At 36.0% G+C, this 22,241-nt stretch overlaps 2 protein-coding genes across 2 annotated transcripts in view; both read right to left on the bottom strand.

The window, feature by feature from the left end:
- The window catches only part of LOC107225271 (dynein axonemal intermediate chain 3), a 74,716-nt gene that overhangs the window by 13,379 nt on the left and 39,096 nt on the right, over positions 1–22,241 (bottom strand). The window lies entirely within an intron of this gene.
- Positions 18,480–21,874, bottom strand: LOC107225272 (cytochrome P450 9e2). The gene has a single exon (XM_015665683.2). It carries the CDS (start codon positions 21,826–21,828, stop codon positions 20,290–20,292), a length of 1,539 nt encoding a protein of 512 aa, XP_015521169.2. The 5' UTR covers positions 21,829–21,874; the 3' UTR covers positions 18,480–20,289.

The raw sequence follows: 22,241 nt of genomic DNA, 5'->3' as shown, positions 1-22,241 counted from the left end.
ATTATACCGTGCAGCGTTCATTTTACGACTTGATGGTGGGGAACAACGTGGCTTGAAACTCGCCGGGGAATCGCGTTCGTTTCAGAAAGTTACGAATTTCCAAGCTATAAACCGCATTTACAGCTGTTGCTCTGCAAACGATCAGCACACGTTAGCTCATATACTCGCTGCATCTCTCTCTCTCTCTCTCTCTCTTTCTCTCTCAAAACATATATACCTACACATTACATATATACATATTTATAAACGACGATAGTTTCGAACGTATACATATCGTAGTTTGGTAAAGTTGTTATTTCTAAAAAGAGGCGAAAACAATGGAAAACAGTGCTTTCAAATACACGTTATCTTTATGTATTTTTATACACCCACCTGGATTCGGTATATATATATACATACATTTAACTGTAGTTTTTGAAATAATAAATTTTGTCGATTTGTTACGGAATTTCATTCACTTCAAGTATAATTTTGTTAACAGTTCGAGAAGTTAATCGGTACATCGAATTCGAAAAACGTGAATTTTAGATTGATCGTAAAAGAGTGATGGATTTTTAATCCATATATATATTTTTTTACTTTTCAACCGTTAACAGAAATATGAGAATTGAATAATTGAAAAGAAAACATAGATCACTGATCGATTAGTAATCGTAGATTCTTCCGATTCTGGAATTGAAGATAAAAGTCTGAGTTCGTTCGTCATTCGATGCAGAAAAATTTTTCTCTTCTCGTTTTCAGTCTGATTCAACCCGCAAGCTCTCGTTTCGTTTGTGAATAAATAAGAAATATGAATTAAAATTAATTGAAGAAAATGAAATGAAAGAAGTGAATAAAAGATGAAATTCCAAATCGAAATGAAGAAGAGTGAAATCTTTGATGAATAATAACGAATTACTCGTATAAAGAAAATTGTCAAGGAGCAGAAATTTCTTTTTCACATTCAATCCTCGGTTTCACTAACGATGGATATTTTTGAAAATTTACAAAGCTCAGTCTCGTGAGCTGAAAATCTAAAACTTACATGAACTTAAACTGATCGAAATGAATTATGAAACCGAGCGTATCAAGACCAGAAATAGAGCTGGAGAATTTGAAAACCGACAGGTAATTATTCGAAAGGAGAAACTCTGGTAATTATATGAAACCGTGGGCGGAAGCTGATTCCCATTGTCTCGAATCCTCCTCATCGTTTCTCATCGAATTACGCCCTGTGCTCCAACCACCCCGTTTTCGGATTAAAAGCGCTCTCATCCTTCCACGTTTCCTCACAACTCTCAGCTTTTCCGATGAAAATAATTTCTGCCGAAATAAAGAGACGGTAAAAAAAAAAAAAAAAAAAATGAAAAAGAAAAAGAATCAAAGAACGACCGGAATACGTGCTGCAAAATGAGAAGACGTTATTAAGGAACGGGTAAAATGCTAAATCAGAAATTACTTCAGGCCAAAAGTATGTTGATACGAGGAATGGGAATTTTAAAAAAAGTCCTTTTCAAAATCACTTTCAATATTTATAAGTAATTTACCAGTTCATTGAAATAATCGAAAAAAATTCAAGACACTGGTTTGAAATTGGGATAATTGCAAAAAACGATTTGAACAAAATGAAAAATGGTGAGGGCCATGGAATTACCCATATATATATATATATATACGTAGATAAAAGAAAACGGTTCTGTGAAATGAAAAAGCAACGAACGAAATATGCAAAAAATATGAAAAAATAATACGTTAACAAAAAAAAAAAATAAAGAAAAAAACGAGAGAGAAAAACTGATTCTGTGCGCGACGTGAAGGGATGGGTAAAAAAAAATTGGGATTCGATTTACATTATGATAAATATATCAGCGCATAATATATTACGATGCTTACCCAATATGCAAAATCGTTAGAACTTGGCATATATTATGGGTAAAATTTGGACGGTGCGGGTAGGTAGAAAATCTGATTACTGATTGACGGATCGTTAGGCATTTAATAACGAGCCACGAAGCTTGTCGATATCCGTAGGACATACACGCGTTTACCGTACGCATAATGTACATAGATTTATATATATATACATGTATTATATATACGGCGTGCAGCGGTCGTTGAATTATTTATGTAATCAGTAGTGGATCCACGGAGTAAAAATTACCGGCTCTGCAGCTGCCGTCTGCAGACCACAACATTACATTACCGCCGGAATACAGGCGGAGGTAAATCCGTGACCTTAAATACGGGAGCTCGAGTCGCAAGAATTCGGTCGAAAGGGAAATTAAAATTGAAATACGCAGTTATGAGAATTGTAAGAAATAAAATTATGAAAATTGTGACCGTAAATTATTGCCCGGGTTGTTCTATTATAATTTCACCGGTTTATTTTTCATTAAAATAGCCCTGTTTAAAACCTCGAACGATTTTTTCCAGTTGGTTTGAATTGTTTGTCTGATAGGAGTGTGTAATTTTAAACGGTAAGAAGAAAGATATTGTTCTCCGTAATCGAGTGAAATTTCATACGAATGGATGAATTCTTCTTTCGTAGAATGATGGGTATTGTTTTAAATTTAATGTTACGATAAAGAGTTAAGAAAATATTATCTTGAATTTCACTTGATTCCATATTTACAATAACGCAGTGAAGGAAAACAATTCCATTTTTATTGCAAAAATACACTATATATATATACATACGACGATTAAAATCAGAGCTATAATATTTTTCGCATTATTGACAACAGGTATAATGTTAATAAAGATGAATAAATAAAAAATTCAGTATTTCGCATGGAATTATAATCAGTTGTCAATATTTCATTGATAATTTTATTGCGAAACGGGCACCCGTCGAGTGATTGTAAAATTATTGAATTCGTAAGCTGGAGTGTTTTCTATAACAATAAAAGAAAATAAAAAGTATAAAAAACAGGATTAAATTATGAACAAGAGCTTCGATATCGAATATTTGTTTCAAGCCGGTTTAAAACGGTGAATTTAGCAAATGTGTTTGATTTCATTCCGCGACAAATTCTTTTATTCAGAAGATTATTTTCCACAATCCCACTGCATGACAATTTTTGTTTTTTCATAACATCAGATACTGTTGAAAAGTTTTTTTTTTTTTTTTTTCAAGCCACAACTGATATTGATTTCGATGAAGAAATATAGCAATACTGAACTGAGTATTGAAAGAATAAAAAATATGGTTTCCTAAATTGGTGAAAAAACAGTTTTCCAAACGAAACGATGAATCGTTGAATAAAATTGAACGATTATGGAGGGAAATTCGTGAGTTATCCTTGTTTCGAAGGGCCAGATTTCGTTCTCAAAGGTTCGTCGCAGTCGCAGCATTTTTTCTGCACTCCCGCCTGTGAGGCGATGCAAACGGGTAAAATTACAGCGAGTCAGTGAAATTTCTACAGCACTGAAGAAATTACGGTTAGGTACAGGCATGAGGTTGACGCTTGAGACCTTCTCTACACCCGTGCTTTAAGGAGTGCTTTTGAATTTCAATCAGCCACTTTTCCACGATACCTTGTACTACACGCAGCCTAGCCGCATGCCTGCCTTAGCGAAATTCCGACCCAGACTTCTTTGCGTCGAGCCAGCCTTCAGATTCTGCGAAGCGTTACTTTCCACATCGGCGCTGCTGCAGAGAAATATGAGAAAAATCGCGAACTGGATCCCGAGACGTGGGAAATTTTTTTACTGACATTACTCTGCGAAGAAAATGATTTTTTTATTTTTTTTTTGTATAATTTAACAAACATGGCGATCAAGTGCGATTAAAGAAATGCTTTGACTATTTGAATAAATTATGTGTAAATTTAATTTAATAATCGAAACAGGTATTATTGTTTTGATCACTTTTTTGTTGATTCAGAAAAAGCAATTTTTTTTTTTTTCTTTGTAAAACATTTGATCGGTGTAATTTGTAAATTCGAGTTCTTTCCCTGTGAATGGAATGAAAATTACATTGATTGAACTCGAATAATTTCGAAAAAACAAAGGCTGAGAAATATTGTTACTGGATATGATGAAATTGATTTGAAACAGCCAACGTTGATTGAATCAAAAACTGAAAATGGTAAGATTCATCACTGAAATATCTTTCATCGATAAATAGATATACTAAAAATTTCTCAACGCAATTGAACAGTTCTGTATTACATAGCTACGAGTAAATATTTCTATTGTTGATATAAAATTTAATTTGGCAGTTGAAGAAATTTATTTCACGAACTCGCACCAATACGAGTACAACGAGATGGTGCGAATCCCTCGATCACTGCAGGGGTGAGTGAAGAATGGAAGGAGAAGAAGAGAGTCAGGCTAAAAGATCTCTTTCTGGCTTATCGAAGTCCAATTTTGCAAAAAGCATTTCTTTATCTCGGCTAATGTTTCAGGACGGGTGCAAAGACCTCGATGTGATTCGCTGAGCTATTTTTTTGTCCGACTGTCTTTGTTTCGAGTCGTTATTTCGCGTCTTTCATACGCCAAGTAATATTCCACAAATTAACTCAAACGTGAAGGAAATTTTATACAATTTTTACGATTCGATGTATCGGAATGCAAGTGGACGAGTTGTTTCTGACGTGTTTTAAAATTCGACTTGAGAAAATGTGAAAGATCTCAGGATATTTTTAGAGAAAAACTAAAAAGAAATGCATAAAAAAGTTACTGCTGTGACGGAAAAATTTCAACTTGTTGATTGAATTTTCGTTTTTATCCAGATAAATAAAACACGTAGGACAATTATTTTGAACAGTGATATTTATAATGTATATTAACAGCATCGGCCGTGACATTTTTTCTTTCTTCCTTTTGCGAAAACGGTACGATATCGCGTAACAAAGAGAATTGAGACGGTGTGACGAAACCTTTCATGGATAAAAAAAATGTGACCCGCGAATATAAGGACTGAGGAAAGGTGAGAAAAATAAAGAAAACGGTGAATGAAAAGTGACAATGTATAATAAAAAGGTAAAAAGTAACGGGGAAGAAATGCGGAGAAAAAGAAGAAAAGGAAAGAAAAGAAAACGGAAGCAAAGAAAATATACTAAAAAGAAGTAGGAATATAAGAGGTATCAATGGATTCACGTCGAGTTCCGTTTACAGTCAATAGAGAGCTTCAGCGGTAACGAATTTTCTTCGAGCTTGAAAGCTCTGTGTCGCAGAGAAAAACAAGGGCAACATAGAAATAAAGACAGGAAACGCGTACTTCAACCTCCGTTTCGTTTTATTATATTATAATGCGATCGTTATTCACTTTAATGTACTGAATACTGCAGTTTCTAAGAAATCGGAAAAATACTGCGTCAAGATAGAATATTTAACTAAAAGGAAAACAAAGAGTTGATGCTTTCGTAGAAAATACAAAGACATTTTAATACGAAGTTGGATGCAAAGAAATTGGATTAACATCCAGTTCCTAACAATTCGCTTACGTTTCTTTAGAAATTGTGAATCGTGATTACTATTTGTACAGAAATTAAAATATTATACTGCACCAGAAACGAGATAATCACTAGAAATTTTTGAAATCGGTCTTCGCCCACATTTCACTCATCAGCTTCGATTTTGAGTTCATATACATGTGTGAAGAAAGTGTGTATGAAGAGGATAAAAAAAAAAGGTTGCGAGAAACTGAAAGTTTTCAAAACAAACGGATTTAGGGTGGCTGAAAGTCAGCCATCGTGATCAACGATCAAAAAAATCTAACGTTACCAATTTTCATTCAAATCTATTCGTCCATTCTCAAGATATAATTTCTAGATCTAGTGAAAACTCAACTTATCATTCTCCGGGTGATTAAAATAACTTTCTTTTTTCACTGAAAACAGAGAAACGAGAAGTTAAAAATTGACGATCGCAATTTTCCACACTCTGCATATTCCAACTTTTGGCAAACACAGTAAGGGTGAATTGTAATTGAGCTCCAGCCGCAAAATACAGTAAGAAGCGTAAGATGAGAATACACTGAGAGAAATTTTTAGTTCCGGTTACCGTTCAGTCCTTGACTATTTTAATTTTTTACCACAATCGAAAAGTATAGTTCTAGGTAGAAAATGAAAATTAGTTTTCCAGCCGTTACCGGAAAGTCTGGTATCCGTTACTATTCTTTCTCATTAGGCTCACTGTTGCTATATTTTCTTGCAACCGTTGCGAAAATTTAACGCTCGCGCAAGAATAAATTGACGTTAAAGCTTTGTTTAACTAAAAAATTAGAGTAAACCTCAGAAACTGATTTTGCGTTGCAATTACCAAGAAAGGATCGACGATATCGCAAAATGGTTAGGCGTACCTCGTTTTTCGTAATTCCAACGATATTCAAACAGTTTTTTCAACGATACCTTTTTTACTGAATTTTTCTAGTTAATACAACAAATGAAATTTTTCGCAGTGTGGAATGGAGAACTAAAAAATATGCAAATATTCAGCAAGCGACAAGGTATGCAACCACCAGCTTGCAGGTCGATCAGCATAGATAAGTGCATTTCTGTGTACACCCACGCATCGAGACGGGATGGGCAAGAAGAACTCTGTGCAGACTAGACGCAATACATAGATGCATGAATGCTGTGCCGGGCGGGGACGCTATAACCGCAATACAATGGGCGCACCCAAACCATCTATGCGAATCTAGAACGTACCATTTTCACGGGCTGTTTATATTCAAATAGAAGGTGCAGCCAGCGTAACCAGAGTATTCTTTCTACCATTTTCCATCCATTTTTCGATTCTCCGTTTCTGGAAGATCGCCGGTACTGCATTGAATTCGAGCAAATACTGAGCAAGATGAGCGAAAGGTCGGCAGAAACGACGTTTTTACACGCCAAACTCTTCTTCGGCAATCTGACGTAAGAAAAATCCGTTTGAATTTGTGCAATTTATGGTATATTTCATTAATATCCGCCTGCATTTATGCAATTCAGGGTACATGTCAAAAAAATGCGCCTGAATTTATGGTATATACTAACAAAGTACGCCTGCGCTTATGCAATTTAGAGTGCATATCAACAAAATCCGCCTGAATTTATGCAATTCAGGGTACATGTCAACAAAATGCGCCAGTATTTGTGGAATTCGGAGTACACTCTCGGTTGCCGAAATGTGGGCCGACCGTGATCAGATATACCCTGAAATCGCATAAATGCAATCGAATTTAGCCTATGTTAAATTAACTACAGGCCATTTCAAAAAAAATATTACGATATACAAATTCGCCTGAAGATGCACAAAACCGTCGGACAAGCTTGTATCCCTTCTTGGCTTATATATCACATGCACAAAAGATAATCAACGATCTCGTCTGATTTGCATCGTGAAACCAAGGTGTGCCTGAAAACTCTACCATTACTCATACAAGAATCAAAATCACGGAGAAGAGACTAAAAAATCGAGTCAAATGATTTGTACGAAAAAAGGTTTCAAAGAAAGTTCGTAATAACGTGTGTATATATATATGTACATATATGTATATAATATGCGTATAGAAAAATGTATGGTAAAAATTTATTCCGCTACATATGATAAAAATAATATGATTAAACGATTTCAGTGCTTTATATTTTCCTTTTAGTTTGAGTTTTTCTTCTTGATGCTTATTAACTTCTTCTTTTTTTTTTTTATTCTTTTTTTTTTTTTGCACGCGTAAGCCTCAACAAGGGGAAAAATCGAAAAAAAAAAGTAAGGAAGAAAAATTGAGTTTGTTCGCGCTGTATTTTCAACCGTTAAGCTCTAGAATATAGAGGCTTGATAAAAGGTGGGTATAAACCGAAAAACGTAAGTATATATATATATATATATACAGGTTGCATTGTGCTTTCGAGAGCCATCGAAACAGCGTCTCTGACTCTCTGCAGTGCTTCTTGCAGTCTAAAACCTCTCGGTAAACGTACATCCGCGCACGTTTGCTAAGGAAAGTATTGTTTCGCGCGAGCATTGAAGCGTGAAGCCGAAAGCCAGCTGCAGAGTTCTTGTTAAATAACGAAAAAAAAAAAAAAAAATAAGCTACGAGGCGAGTGGAAAAAGTTTGCGAGAATATAAAAATCAAGAAAATGGACTTGAAAAAATACGAAGTCGAAAATTGTAGAATGATAAAATCGAATGGATAAGGATTTTTTTTTTTTTTTTTTCAAAAAGCCAAGAAATCGGTACATAAAATTTTCGTGTTTGCTTGTCAAATCTAAAAAACAATGGGAATAGTAATTAACTGCCGTTTGCACTTGAATGTATAATCGAAATTGTATACGCCTTGATGAATTCCAGAAATTGTTACGGGAAGAATTTACCAAAACTTCAGCTTTGACATAGAGAAAACGGTGCCATTGATAGAAATTTGAAAAAAAAAATCCGGCTGAAAACGGGAAAATTGTATCAGTGTGATAAAATTAGAAAATATGTTGGGTTTCATTGTTTTTCTCGTGATTCTAATACAGTCATTTCTCATGAGCCTGTAATCAGACTTATTAGTTTATACAAACTTAAGTAATCCTCAATTTATAAACACTATTCATAAAAATTTGATTCTTGACCAAACTTTGAAAGTAAAGTGATTGTGATTTTAGGATTTAATTACAAGTGTACCTAATAAATTTGTATAAGTGAACAATCAGTGTTGTTCGAATTAAAAAAAAAAAAGATCTGACGATTAAGACTCTTTTCATTTCGACACGTGGAAATTTCTTTCGTTTCTCTCGCATCATCTGCCATATTTACCGTATCTTCCCGTTAATTTAGATCATCTTCTCCACCAAATTTCTTCCTCACCGTCTTCGCGCTATTGGACCTCTTTCATCCAAAGTGAGCCCGACATCGAATTCCCATAAAGACGAAAAATCGAGAAAAATCAAGATATGTTATACAGTCCCAGTACAAGGGATGAGCCGGAGGGCGGAGGAAAGGCGGCTGTGCGTTGATAACGAACTAGCTTGTCCGGTTTACTTGAGACAACATCAGCAACCGGAAGCTAACAGCTTTTGCTCTCTCGCTAAGTGCTGCAGGAGAAACTGGGAATATCCGCCTCTCCCATAAAACTGAAGGCGCCTTCGGTGTGTGTGTCTGTGTGTTGTGTTCATCCACTCTTTACACAAGAGCGATAGCTATGTATATATATATATATATATATTTTTCCACGATTTTTCCCATTCCACGAAGCAAACCTTTTTAATATATTTTATTTTTAATAGTCGGCCAAAGTCATGGAGCTGACTTCGTTTCTAGCTGTGATATTTAAAAGAGACCAAAAATAACCGACTTTCGATTCAAGCAATTATTTTTCCGCATAATCGGTTTTTGTTTCTCACAACCGTAAAATAACGTATTAATTATTATCATCTTCTTACTCACTAAATACCCATTCGATATAATGAACGAAAGATAAATGAATATTTTCACCGCAAATTGAAAAATATTTTTAACGAAACTACAAATTATCAAAAAAAACTTTTCCCTTGTCGAAACTACGAACTGAAATTAACGAAATTTTGGTTTCGTAAGCACCGTTGGAAAAAAATTCGAAACAATCGATTAATCGAAATAGATTAGAAATAATGCGATTTATGTGAAGTTGTAAGAAAAATTGTGTGTCTTCGTCTCATTGGATAAAATTCGTGTGTTTGCGAACCTTTTTTCTTCTTCTTTTTTTATTGAAGTAATTCATTGAAAGTGACCAATCGTCCACATGTAACAAAGCTACTACATATCCAAGTTCACTAATTACCTATATAAGGTCATATCAAGACACAGGTGAATTTATGAGGTGGACATTTCAGTTCATAGATATTAAAAATATGCAGCTTGTAGCTTATGAACGGGCGAAATGTCAAAGCGCGACATTCTGCTGTATTCCTGTACATACAACGAAGTTCAACCCCATTGACCAATAAACAAACTAAAAGCACACAAACTTCCTCATTGTGATTTTTACCCGCAAGTTTTACGGCTTGAGTTAAAGTTTATACGTGACCTGAAAAACTTTTTCCGCAAGCTCGCGAATTGCACTGTAAAAACGGATTTGCGAAATTTAAAAAACGTTTTTTTTTTTTTTCTCTCTCGAAATTTAATTAACAGAATTTAATTGATAAAATCGTGTTAAGGATAAAGCCAGCTTTATAAATTGTTAACAATAATTACGCGGCAGTTTTTTACATCGTATAAAAATATGTAGCGATAAATTAGAAAGCATTTTTTCACCTCTGTTTTTGAGTGAATAAATTATTGGAACATGTCGTAATATCACGAGAGAAAGAAACGCAATCAAAGTCGAGAAACTTTTTTTAAAAATAACATTGATTTCAGCAAACTTCCGATGAATCTCGTTCCGACGTTTGTGTGAAAAAGGGAAATAAGAAAAAAAAAAAAAAAAACAGAAACAAAAACTTCTCAGCGGTAAAACACGATGAAAAAATAATTCCAACAGGTAGATTTTACCATTTTAAACCGAGTTAATAGTTTATCATTACGTTTCTTCTGTTTCACTTTTAATTTTTCACCCGAAAGAAACCAGCGCGTAACGGGAAAGAAAAACGCAAGTATAAAGCATAATTATGAATTACGAAAAGTGAAAATTAAAAAATATTTCACTCGGGCAGGAAAGTCGGTAAACCGTGAAAAAGAGTTTTCCCATTATAATTGAAATGGGGTGGAAATACGTCCGACATGGAAACAAGTGCGAAAATAAAAATCCAAGCATTTCAAAGAATGTTATCAATTTCTAAAGTAACACCAACAACAACAACGATAATAATATTAATGATACAAGTAAGTTTAACAGAATATGAAGATAAAATATCAATTGAAAAATAGAAATAGAAAAATTTCCTATTTGAGAAACACGCGAAAATTTTTTTTTTTCATATATATATATATATATGTTACGTATGTATACATATTTATACATATTTATACATATTTATACATATTTACCTACGGCAATTTCATCTGTGCAGAGCAGAAGGGTATTAAAAGTTGCTTGCAGGAAACTTTGTTACACACAAGTTTCTTAGCCCGGTTGACTTTATATGTACAGTGTACGTAACAAGTAAATTATTCATTCAAAACCGACAGAATTTCAAACTTATTAAGCACTCTGAGAAGTGCGTATCGTTGTTCAATTTTCAAAATAATTTTGTGAAAATAAATCGTACAATTTTCAAAATTACGTACGTTAAAAAATGGAACCAAATGAAATTTTCTCTCACTAGGAACGTAAAACAGATGGTAAAAAAAAAAAAAAAAATTCTCTTACTCGTTTGTAATTCTTCTCATAGCTGTGATTAAAATTTAAACTCTCAAACCCATCGACGATTCGTTATACCAGCTGTTATGCCAATGTGTGAGTGAAATGTTGACGTTGTATACGCGGTTAAATTAATGTCGAATTGATAATGGACGACGATCCTGGGAGTTGACCAAATATACTCGGATTGAAAATTTACCCGAACGAATCTGTGTAATTACGAATTCCCCGTGGGAGCGTTTTTTACCGGATTTTTTATCGCCGTCGATTGTTATTTTATTTTATTTTATTTTTTTTTTTTTTCTTTGTTAATTCTTTTATACATTTTTATTTTTCTTCTTTATTTTCGGCAACGCTAATGAAGAGATGAAACTCTATGAGAAAAACCTTGATTTATTTTTTGCTACTAATGCCGACAAGTTTTTTTTTGTCGATGTAAAGGGTGTCAATTTTTCAGCAAACCTAATGAAGAAAGCGTTTCAAAAACTACGAAAATCGAGTGACCAAAGATTATATTGTGTAACGATAATTTTATCTCACGTATTCTTACCGCATTCAGGCGTCAGATTTTTTTCTTCACAAATTATCGTCGGATAGTTTTGTAAAAATTTGACAAAACGAAATGAAAGATCTATTTGCCGTAATTTAACGGAACTGTAAAAAATTATTGATAAAATTAACGCAATGAAATTTCTGTCACCTTTGTTTCTGAATAAAAATTGTATTACTGCAATTATAAAAATTTTCTAGAACTTTTGTATCTAGTGGCCTTTTCTTCTTATTACTTAGAATAAATTATTGTGATATTAGATCTCTTGGAAAACTTTCAGCGTCCGCGTTTGTCTTCGTTAAAACAAGTAAAGTTACGATCGAGAAAACGTTCTTTCGCGATAATTTATTCGTTATTAGAAAATTAATGTAGCTGAGATATTTCGTCAATCTGTTTTATTCGACATAGAACACCCTGTAGAATACACTATATTTGAATATATGACTCGTCTGGTTGTACAATACCTAATGCGTACACATTGATACGTATATGATGGGTTGTATCACCCGTTTGGGATGTGTAAAATGATAATTTCAGTATTTCATTATAAACGACGCAGCGTACGGAATATAAATTCGACTGGATTATGTAGCTTCGCCCGCCTCGCGATCATCCAATAGCATCAAAAAGAGGTATACGAATACACAATTTCATAATTTCATCACACGCGAGTAAAGGATACACAAAGGAATGAACGTCAAAATAATTGTTCGCGAGGTAGCAATAAATTGAATAATAACGAGCATCGTTTCCGATCATTTTTAAATAAAGGTATCACCCTTTTGTCGACTTTATTATTCGCAATAATCAGATTCACATAGCTTTTCTCTTTAATCGATTTTACGTCGTTTAATTTTCTCTTCGAATTACAGCTAACGACGATGTAACTGTATTTAATTTTGAAACGACTTTCACAGAAGCTGAGAAAAAATGATTTCATTTTATTTGAGAAAATGTAATAAAAAAAAAAAGAAAAAAAAAAGTACGGGTCAATTCGGCAAGGAATGCCCTGTACGCAGCCTAATCTCTGTTCCGAGAGAGAAAAATCTGATAAAAGTGCAGAACCTTCGTACGATGCAAAGGAATACGGTGAAAAAAATTTATGAGAATGAGTAAATGAAATTTTATTTTATTTTTAACCTGCAAGGTTTGACTAATTGCGAGTCTGCGGCATGTAGAGTTTTATAAAAAGTCAAGGGGATGCCAGAGATGGTTGAGGGCAAATTTAGGGTCGTAAAAAAGTTGGCTGAGGTGTTTTCGGGCCGACTCATGTAGCCGGGCGAGCATCTATGGTCTTCCCGTGGTCCTGCAGGACTCGGGAATGAGCCTTATCCCGAATTCCAGGTTGCTGTTTGTTGATGATGCCTGAAACGCTGCCGCGGTTGGTAAGAATAAATACACAGGGATACGCGAACAAAAGTTCCGGGGCAGGAACTAATTTCCCATTGTTAAGTTAATACGGCGTAATTAGGAAACTTAAAATATTACCTTTAATAATTAAAAACTTTATATACGCAGCCTGTTCCTCGTGTTATGTCTATATACGTATATATACATACCTAATCCCGCTTTCTTATTATATGCGCCTTTGAGCCCCTGGTTTTATACGCCGTTAACACCCTGAACATGTGCAAAAAATTACCCGAAGACTCCGTCGTTCACACTTTTTATTTTATTTTTAATTATTTTTCAGCAAATCGAGAAAACCGACTTCAAATTTCAGGTTAAATTTCACGGCATATCATTTGCAACTACACGATATTCCCGAGTCATTACCACAATGTGTTGAGTTGCCTAACAATGAGGGGCTAAAATATCGTCAAAACAGACCTACCCAATTATCGATAGATCTGCGGCAACTACCGATAACACTGCAGATCTTTTTTAACGATATTTCAGCCCCTCGGTGTAAGGCAACCGAACAAGCTGCGGCATTTTACTAGGAAACACCGTGTATATTGAGTATAATATTTCGTTAGCGATGAAAAAGGATCGTTTTTCATCAAAGGCTTGTAAATGTCTTTATACCTTAAAACGCAACCCTCGAAGCCCACGGGTATAATTTGAAAGCAGAGAAGATGTTGATCGCTTGGCGCGGTGCCTTTTATACCTGTACAAAACTTTCTCCAGTTGCGGTATGCGACGAAGAGAATGACAAGCCGGTTACGAATAAATTCCTCTACAATTATCACGCGATTTGCGAATTGTCCACCGACAAATTTGGTAATACGAAAATATTATCTAAAACTTACTTGAATTAATTTCCTTTTTTCTTTGTTTTTTTCTTTTATTCGCAACAATTTCCTTCCTACTTAACTCACCGTCTTCGGATCTTTCTTCATTCCTCAGTCTTCACCGGCAATTTTTCAAGTACTCATCGCGAATTATTCAACCGTTTTTTTTTTTTTTTTTTTAAAGGGTGGAAAATTTATTTTTCACTCAAAGTTCTTTCTCACTTTAGGTATATACCTACTACTCCTCCAGTTTCGAACCTTCGCAACCTCAAACTTCTTCCTAACTATCGAAAAATGGTAATTGGATTTTGAAGTGGGTCTGCTACCTGGACTTCGTTTTTGGACGTATTTCTTTTGCACCATATGCTCGATAAGTTATAGGCACGTATGTATATGAGGTTGATGAGTGTAGACACGTATATGCGATAGAAAAAAAAAAAAAAAAATTCAAACGATCTTCCTAACCTTGAATCAAGTCCTACTTCTCGAACTGTACTTACATTGCAGATATAAATATTTTTACCAACATTGCAATCCAGATTATTTGTTATTGGCTAAATTCAATCCTTATAAAATTACTGCATCAACTAATTCCTCACGTTTTATCAAACTTCATCAGGACTTTCTATATTACGATTACCAATAATTAATTATTGAAAGTTTTTTCGAAAAGTCTTCACACGACAAAAAATGCAACCTGTTTGAACGTTTCTTCGAGCTTTAAGCAAATTCAATTCTGCATCATTGATCGGTGCACATTTTTTTTCCCTCAAGATCAAACGTAACGGTATGTAAAAATACCATAGAAAAAAAAAAAAAAAAACCAATACCAAAAATGGTACGAAAAATAATTGGATATTAACAAATGTCGTCGCGATGTAATGAAAGTGAAAATAATTGGAACGAAATTTCATGTTTCGTGTAAAACATGTACAAGAGTGTGAATTGAAAAAATATATATGCATATATATTCAACGACGAGATAACGTTTTTTTTTTATATTCTCCAAGGAATTCGCCCGTCATTTAATTCTTCCAGATATGAATCTAACACATCGAAAATTAACGATCATATATAGTATCTGGAATTGAGATATGCTCTGATTTGCGCTCACTTTTCACCCCCCCTCCTGCGCTGAGGATAATTCTCGCATTCTCGTCTCAATTCCAGCTCTTTTCTCTCTCGCGCTTTCCCCGCGTTCTCCGTCCTTCTCTCTCTCTCTCTGAGGAAATTAATTAATTTTAACAAGCGTAGGGCTAGGCCTAAGCCAAATTGGCACGGCACCTATAAAGCACACGCGCCTATATTCCACCCCGTGATTCGGTGCCGGCACTCTTCTTTGCCGCTCTGTGCCTGCCGGCCCTTTTCAACCCCCGTTTTATCCCCTCTCGCTCTTTTTCTGCATCATTTTCATTTCAGAGAGAATCTGCCGCGTTAGCAGACGCGTCTCTTGTACGGTTAACACGACGCGTACCTAACGGGAATGAAAAAGTGCGCCAATTTATCCACCTGGCATAAAGTAGCTGTGTCCAATTAAGCGGGAGAAATTGTTAGGGCGAAGGAAACGCGCCGGCGAGAATAAGGGACAAAGATTCGGAGAACGAAACGAATTTGAGAAGATCGCCTCTGGATAACTGGCAAAGAATTTCTCTACACGTCTTCTGTACGAGGATCGTCCGTATTTTTTACTTTTTCCAAATTTTTAAGAGATGCAACTTCCAAATGTTTGTTTCAAATTAAGAAATGAAAATTTCATAAAAAAGCACAGGTATTTATCTCAACCTTTTAAACCTTCTCGCAAGGTCTGACAAATTTGCCATTTATATACAAATATATAAACATTTTTACTCAATTTTCAGTAGGCATTAGGGTGTTTTGGAAAAAATTAACTTGGGATTTTCCACCGTGGCAATCCCTGAAAATTTTATTTAGACTGAAAGAAAGAATATGCGAAAATACGTGATGTGAAAGATCACGCTCGTTTGATTTTTCACTTTCTTTCTTTCATATTTTTTGAATTAGAGAAAAAACACGTTGTAGCACTTTAATTGTTATTCCGTTCCTGAAATTTATATTCAACTCAAACGTCACGATCCGTAATATAACAATACATGAAACGGAAATCTTATTGCCCGAAATCAAGAGATCAAAGTTGAAAAAGGAAAATCCGAGGAATTGGAGATTGAAAATTCTCCGTAATATTGAATGTTGAGTAATTAAAAAGTGAACGATAATATTTCGATTTAATTTCACGCATTGAGATACAAATCGACAAACGATAATTACAGAACCGAAATATTAAGAATTGAAATATTATAAACCGATGTTTACCAAATCAAAAACCAAAAGATCGAAACTCGAAATTGTCTTGTCAGTAGCGAGAAAAAAAAAACAAAAAAAAATCGACGAAACTTAACTAGATAAATAATGAAACATTTGAATTTAATATTAATAAAAATGAACAGGAATACTGCAAATTACAAAATTCAGAAGCTATGATGGGTACTCAGTAAAACTAGAAATAAAAAAAAGCTCTAGTATAATATTCAACCAATATTTGGAAATTCCGATAAAAGGCAAACACACAGACACGCATACATACAACAATAATATAATCAGTGTTGCCATAACAACACACACACGCACGTACAGAATGCAAATCTATCCATCTATCAAAATTTTGATGGGTTGGTAGAAACCGCGAGTGAAAATCCACACACCAAGACGAAAACCGCGCGTATATATACATACAATATATATATATATATATATATACACCGAATAGATTCAAACACACAATCCATCACTCGCGAGCAGACACTCGACCCATTCCGTTATGCTCGAGTGAGGGGGTGTCCCAGAATTATCTTGGGCTAGATTCGGGTCCGGGTGAAGAGAGAGCGAGAGAGCGAGAGAGAGAGAGAGAGAGAGAGAGAGAGAGAGAGAGAGAGAGAGAGAGAGAGAGAGAGAGAGAGAGAGAGAGAGAGAGAGAGAGAGAGAGAGAGAGAGAGAGAGAGAGAGAGAGAGAGAGAGAGATGGAGGGGGTGTATATTGACGGTACACGAGGCGAGCTATGTTAATACGCGCCGCATACGTTTTACATCTGATTACCATCAAGGGGCTGCTCGATCTGCACCGGGTAGCGGGTTGGCCTACGTAAAGGTGTGTACATCGACGGCAGGTGTAGGTAAGAAAAAGGGGAACCGAGTTCGGACGGAGAAGGAAAGCCAAGAGGTACGAAAGCGAGGATAGATGCAGAGCTTCGACGCAAATTGAATACAGAAAAGTATATACATACATATATATATATATATATATATATATATATATATATAAAAGGAACGGTGAAAGAGAGACGATAAGACGAGACAAAAAAAAAAAATAAAGGACAAGGTAAAGAAACTTCTACCCCTGTATGATGAAAAATTGACCGCCCCTCTTTCCCTTTCCAAACCCGTATCGGAGGACGTATCCCGAGAATCTGAATAAATCGCGTGTTCATAGAAATGTCCGCGGAAATCGACGAGGGTAAAATCTTTTCGATCCTTGAAGGGAGAAAAAAAAAATTAAATAAAAAATAAAATAAAAAAAAAAAAAAAAAAAGATTTCCGAACATCGTATTTTTCAAACTGTTAAAAGAGGATGGAAAGGAAACAAGTGATCGATCTCATACGCGGTGAATAAATATTTAATTGTGGAGATTCCAACTTTTCGCAATCGTTAACTTCCCTTCGTTACGAATTTGTAACGACTGACAATTTTACAGAAGTTTCGTAACCGGGGTTTTTTTTTTTTTTTCTCAATATAAATATACAAGTAACGTCAATTTGTACGATGATCGATTTTTTATTTATTTATTTATTTTTTTTTTTTTCATTTTTCAAATTTGTATTCACGTAAGTTTTTACACCGAGGAGGTAAATCTTGCCGAGAGTTTTGACTGTGTAACGTGAATTTTGCCGCGATACATAATAAACTATGTATTACGTATGTATGGTATACATTTGTATATGTTAAACGGTGTTGGAAAATCGTGGGTAGGACGTAATAAATATTAATCACAATCTGCGTACACATACATTATACATATACATAATATGCATGGATATATATATATATACACATCTACCTACGGATAGTAATGCGTAGCGGATATACAGCGAAAGCAGCCTTGAGGAAAGCTTCGTTCGTTGATTGGTAAAATTTCGCTGTTGACCGTTATACAATTTTACAATACATGTTCAGATTTCATCAATTTTGTACAAATTACAATCAAATTATACAAGACAACTTTAAGTGAGAAAAAAATAAGAAATGAACACAACAAAAAAAAAAAAAAACATTAGGAGACCGACAAATGAGAAGCAAAAAGTAATTATACGATTCAAAATTGATTTATAGTCTTGAAATTGGATACGACGAGTACCGTTGCGAAACTTTTCCCGTCCAGTGTGTGTGTGCGTGTTGTTTGTTTTTTTTTTTTTTTTTATTTTCTTCATGTTTTATTTTTATTCTCTTATTTATTCTTCTTTTTTTCCATCATCTCTCTGCCCGAAAAAAAGGGCAACAACATAATACACGAGGGGTGTTTCCGGAGGAGAAAAAGGGAATGGGTTAAGGTATGGGGGAGGGATAAGTTGTCACGTTTGGATATCTGACGGGGAAGCCGGGCTTAGAGGCAGCTTAAAGAGGTAAGTTTTTCACTTTTCCGCTCAGGAATTCCGTCCACGTTTCACCGTACACGTATGGGTATGTGTGTATATACGTACCTTATACGGAAAAAAGCGGGGCGGTCTAAAGTTCCCTGCACCGATCGACCGGCGTTTCGAAATACCTATAAGACACTTACGCCTCGTACGACACACGTCCCTACGATCCTTTGACGAAATCGCAATACATATATATATATATATATATATATATATGTGGATGAGTATGTGCATGCTATACATACATATAAGTATAAGTTCACCCCGAGTATATGTATACATATGGGGAATTCCATGCGAATCCAACCGACACCTGATCCTCACCATTTTTGATTTTGTTCAAATTTTTTTCAGAAATTGTCCCAACTCTTATACGGTACTACGAATTTTTTCGGAATTCATATTAAAATGCTCAATTCGTTGTAATTAATGAGGGTGATTTTGAAACGGAGCGTATAAAAAATCGCGGAACGAATTAAAAATGGTGCAGGAAAAGAGGGATCAATTTGACATGGAAGGCCCCATATATAGCATTACGTATATAAAGATAGTTTTCAGGATTTTACAAATTTGAAAATTATTCATGCGATTTAGGAGAATTTTATTCATCGTATCACTTTCTTCAACAGTTATCGTCAATGGGCAATGGTTTTTTGAATCTCTTATTCATGTATGAAAAAAATCTGTTCGATTAATCATTAAGCTTTTCTTTGGCCCCAAGCTTAATTTAATTACCAAATCCGTCATATTCAAACAATTAAAAATACCGTTACGTTGATTTCACGAGGAGAAAAAACAATGATACTATTTTTGGACGAAGAAAAATTCTCTCATATCGCACTTTGAGCAATGATAGCTATTTAAATTGGTGGTAATGGGTAAATGAGCTTCGCAATAAAGTAGGTCATAACGACAAGTGGCGATAGTCGCACATTGGCAGTAACTCGCTGGGTGATACATATCCAAGGTTAAAAACATGATCGAGAACTGTAACTTCTCGTCTAGCGGTTAGTGTTATCAGTCTGTCGATAAGATTGTACCAGGTCAGAGTTGTTCATATTATGCGATAATTGTATGGTATTGTTATTATACATAAATTTTAAATCCAATATCTCTACTTGAATGCAAAACACCTCAAATCACAACCGTAAAAATTTTCAGGTACAATTACTTGTACAAATCTCATCACCAAACCTGATATATGTTGAAAATCTTTATTATAATGTAAAGTTCAGGAATCGTAGGAGACGGACTATGACTGAATAAGGACTGCTCTTTTTTTCACAACTAATTTCTGGCATACAAAATTACCTGCAATTGCGTAAACCATTTTGTTTCTCCCGTTGTTAACAAGCAATATTTACGAAACAACAGAGACTAGAAAGGATGATATGAGATACTTTTAATGAAGTGAATGTTGTACATACTGACTGTGAAAACCAAGTCAAGAAAAACTCAAGTGAAACTGAAAACGATCATAATTTCTCAGACCTTGAATCACTACCGATTCGACATTCGAGGCCAAAGGGGCCAAGATCCCTACATTATCAGTCCATGAAGAAGCAGCTCCTTTTACAACGGTGTGAATTTAACCCAAAGTCCGCCAACAGCAGTCGTCAAAAAGTAATTCGGGTCCAGTTGAATGGGAATTTTGGTACGCGACGAAAGTTCGAATCTGTACTTCTGAATGATCGTCGCGACAGCAGCCTTCATGATAAGCGTGGCGACCCGTTGTCCAGGACAAATCCTCGGCCCCTCTCCAAACGGAAGATGGACAAATTTGTGTCGCTGCTGTTTGTTCTCCTCGGTGAAACGTTCAGGATTGAATTCCTCAGGTTTCGGCCAGTGCTCGGGATCCATGTGCAAAGCAGCAATCGGTATCACGACAAAAGTTCCAGTACTGACGGGACAAGTGATTCCGTCCGAACCTACGAGCTCGGTGTCATTCGTGCACCGTTTCAGCAGAGCTCCGGCAACGGGAAAAAGGCGCGCTGACTCGCTGATGACTCGATCCATGTACACCATTTCCTGGACAGCTTCGTAAGTGAGACCACCACTCTTTGAAACGACGTCTACGACTTCTCGGCGGAGACGATCTTGGACTTCGGGATGTGCGGCAAGCTGGAATACCAGGAAGCTTAAGGTGATGCTGGCAGTTTCGTACCCGTCGAAGAAGAAGGAGGCAGCGTGAGCGGTGATGACGTTGTCATCGAAGACCTGCTCCAAGCTCGAGTCGACCTTGGAGTTCTTCTTAGCCTCGATCATGAGCTGCAAGAAGTCCGGACGTTTTACGCCTCGCTCTTCCCTGTGCTTCATAACGTCTTGGACGATCTTCCTAAAGAACTGATCCACTTCTTTGGGTATGAAACGTATCTTCAGAATCCTCGACAGCATCGGTACGAACAGCACGATGGTCTGGATCAGACCCTTCGCGATGCTCGGCTCGAACACCAGTCGTCCAACGGCTCTGAACGGTCCGTCTTTACTGTCACTTTTAAAGCTGTCACCGTCGACACCGAAGGCTGAGCTTGCGACGATCTCAGCAGTGTATTTCGAGAATAGATCCTTTAATTCCAGCTCGGCTGTATCGCGGTGACCTTTCCCGCTGCATTTTTTATTCACATACCCGTCAAGCTCGGCACAAGCGATCCTGATCGACTCGAATAAATATTTAAGCTTTCCCGAGGTGAAGGCTGAGCTCAATTGCTGTCTCGAGGCTTTCCAACGATCTCCGTTTGTGAAGAAGGGATTGGCGGCAAGTATGGGATCCATCCTTTTGTCTATCTCGAAGTTATTGTCGGAGAAATCCTTGAAGTTTTTCGACATTACGCACTTCACCAGTTCCGGATCGCGCAGGATCAAAGACGGGCTTCGAAAGTTGTAGAAACCGATTACACTGCGATCCGGCATCTTGTTGTAGAACTCTCGGTACAAATCAGACATCTGCTTCCGCAGAAAAATCATCGGCGCGACGTGTCCGAGACCAGGTAAAGCTCCATCCAAACATGGTACAGACTTTTCTTTCCAATAACCGTAAGTGCTGGTCAAATGCCGGTACAGAAGCGAGACTGCCACCAAAATTAGACCGATTATGCAGTACGTCTGATCCATGGCTGGACTCCGAGCTCACTGACGGACTGATTACCAGTCCACACTTAAATAGGCGTATGTAACTGCGCATCCGAACGAGACTCGCATATATCAAAGTTGATGTACGCTTCGCTGTAGCATATACGAGACTACGGCCCCAATTTTTCACCCAACAAATTGACGACAGCTTCAATTTACGACACAATGTAGTGATGTAGCATATTTAAATTCTTATGTATTCGTGAATGCAAGTGCGGACGCGAATATTCGTCATTGATATTCGTGAACTCGAATACAGGTTTTTGATTCTGGCGCCGTTTCTCTTTGACTAAAAGTAGACAATCGATTGACTAACGGGTACACCGATTACTTGTTTCATTACTTATTTAACGACAACAGAAACGTGAACAGAAACAAATTAATTTTAAGGTTTG

Source organism: Neodiprion lecontei, chromosome 7 (genome assembly GCF_021901455.1).
Source record: "Neodiprion lecontei isolate iyNeoLeco1 chromosome 7, iyNeoLeco1.1, whole genome shotgun sequence".
In the NCBI taxonomy this organism is placed as follows: Eukaryota; Metazoa; Arthropoda; class Insecta; order Hymenoptera; family Diprionidae; genus Neodiprion; species Neodiprion lecontei.
The sequence above is the reverse complement of the archived record's forward strand: the minus strand, read 5'-3'. Positions and strand labels throughout refer to the sequence as shown.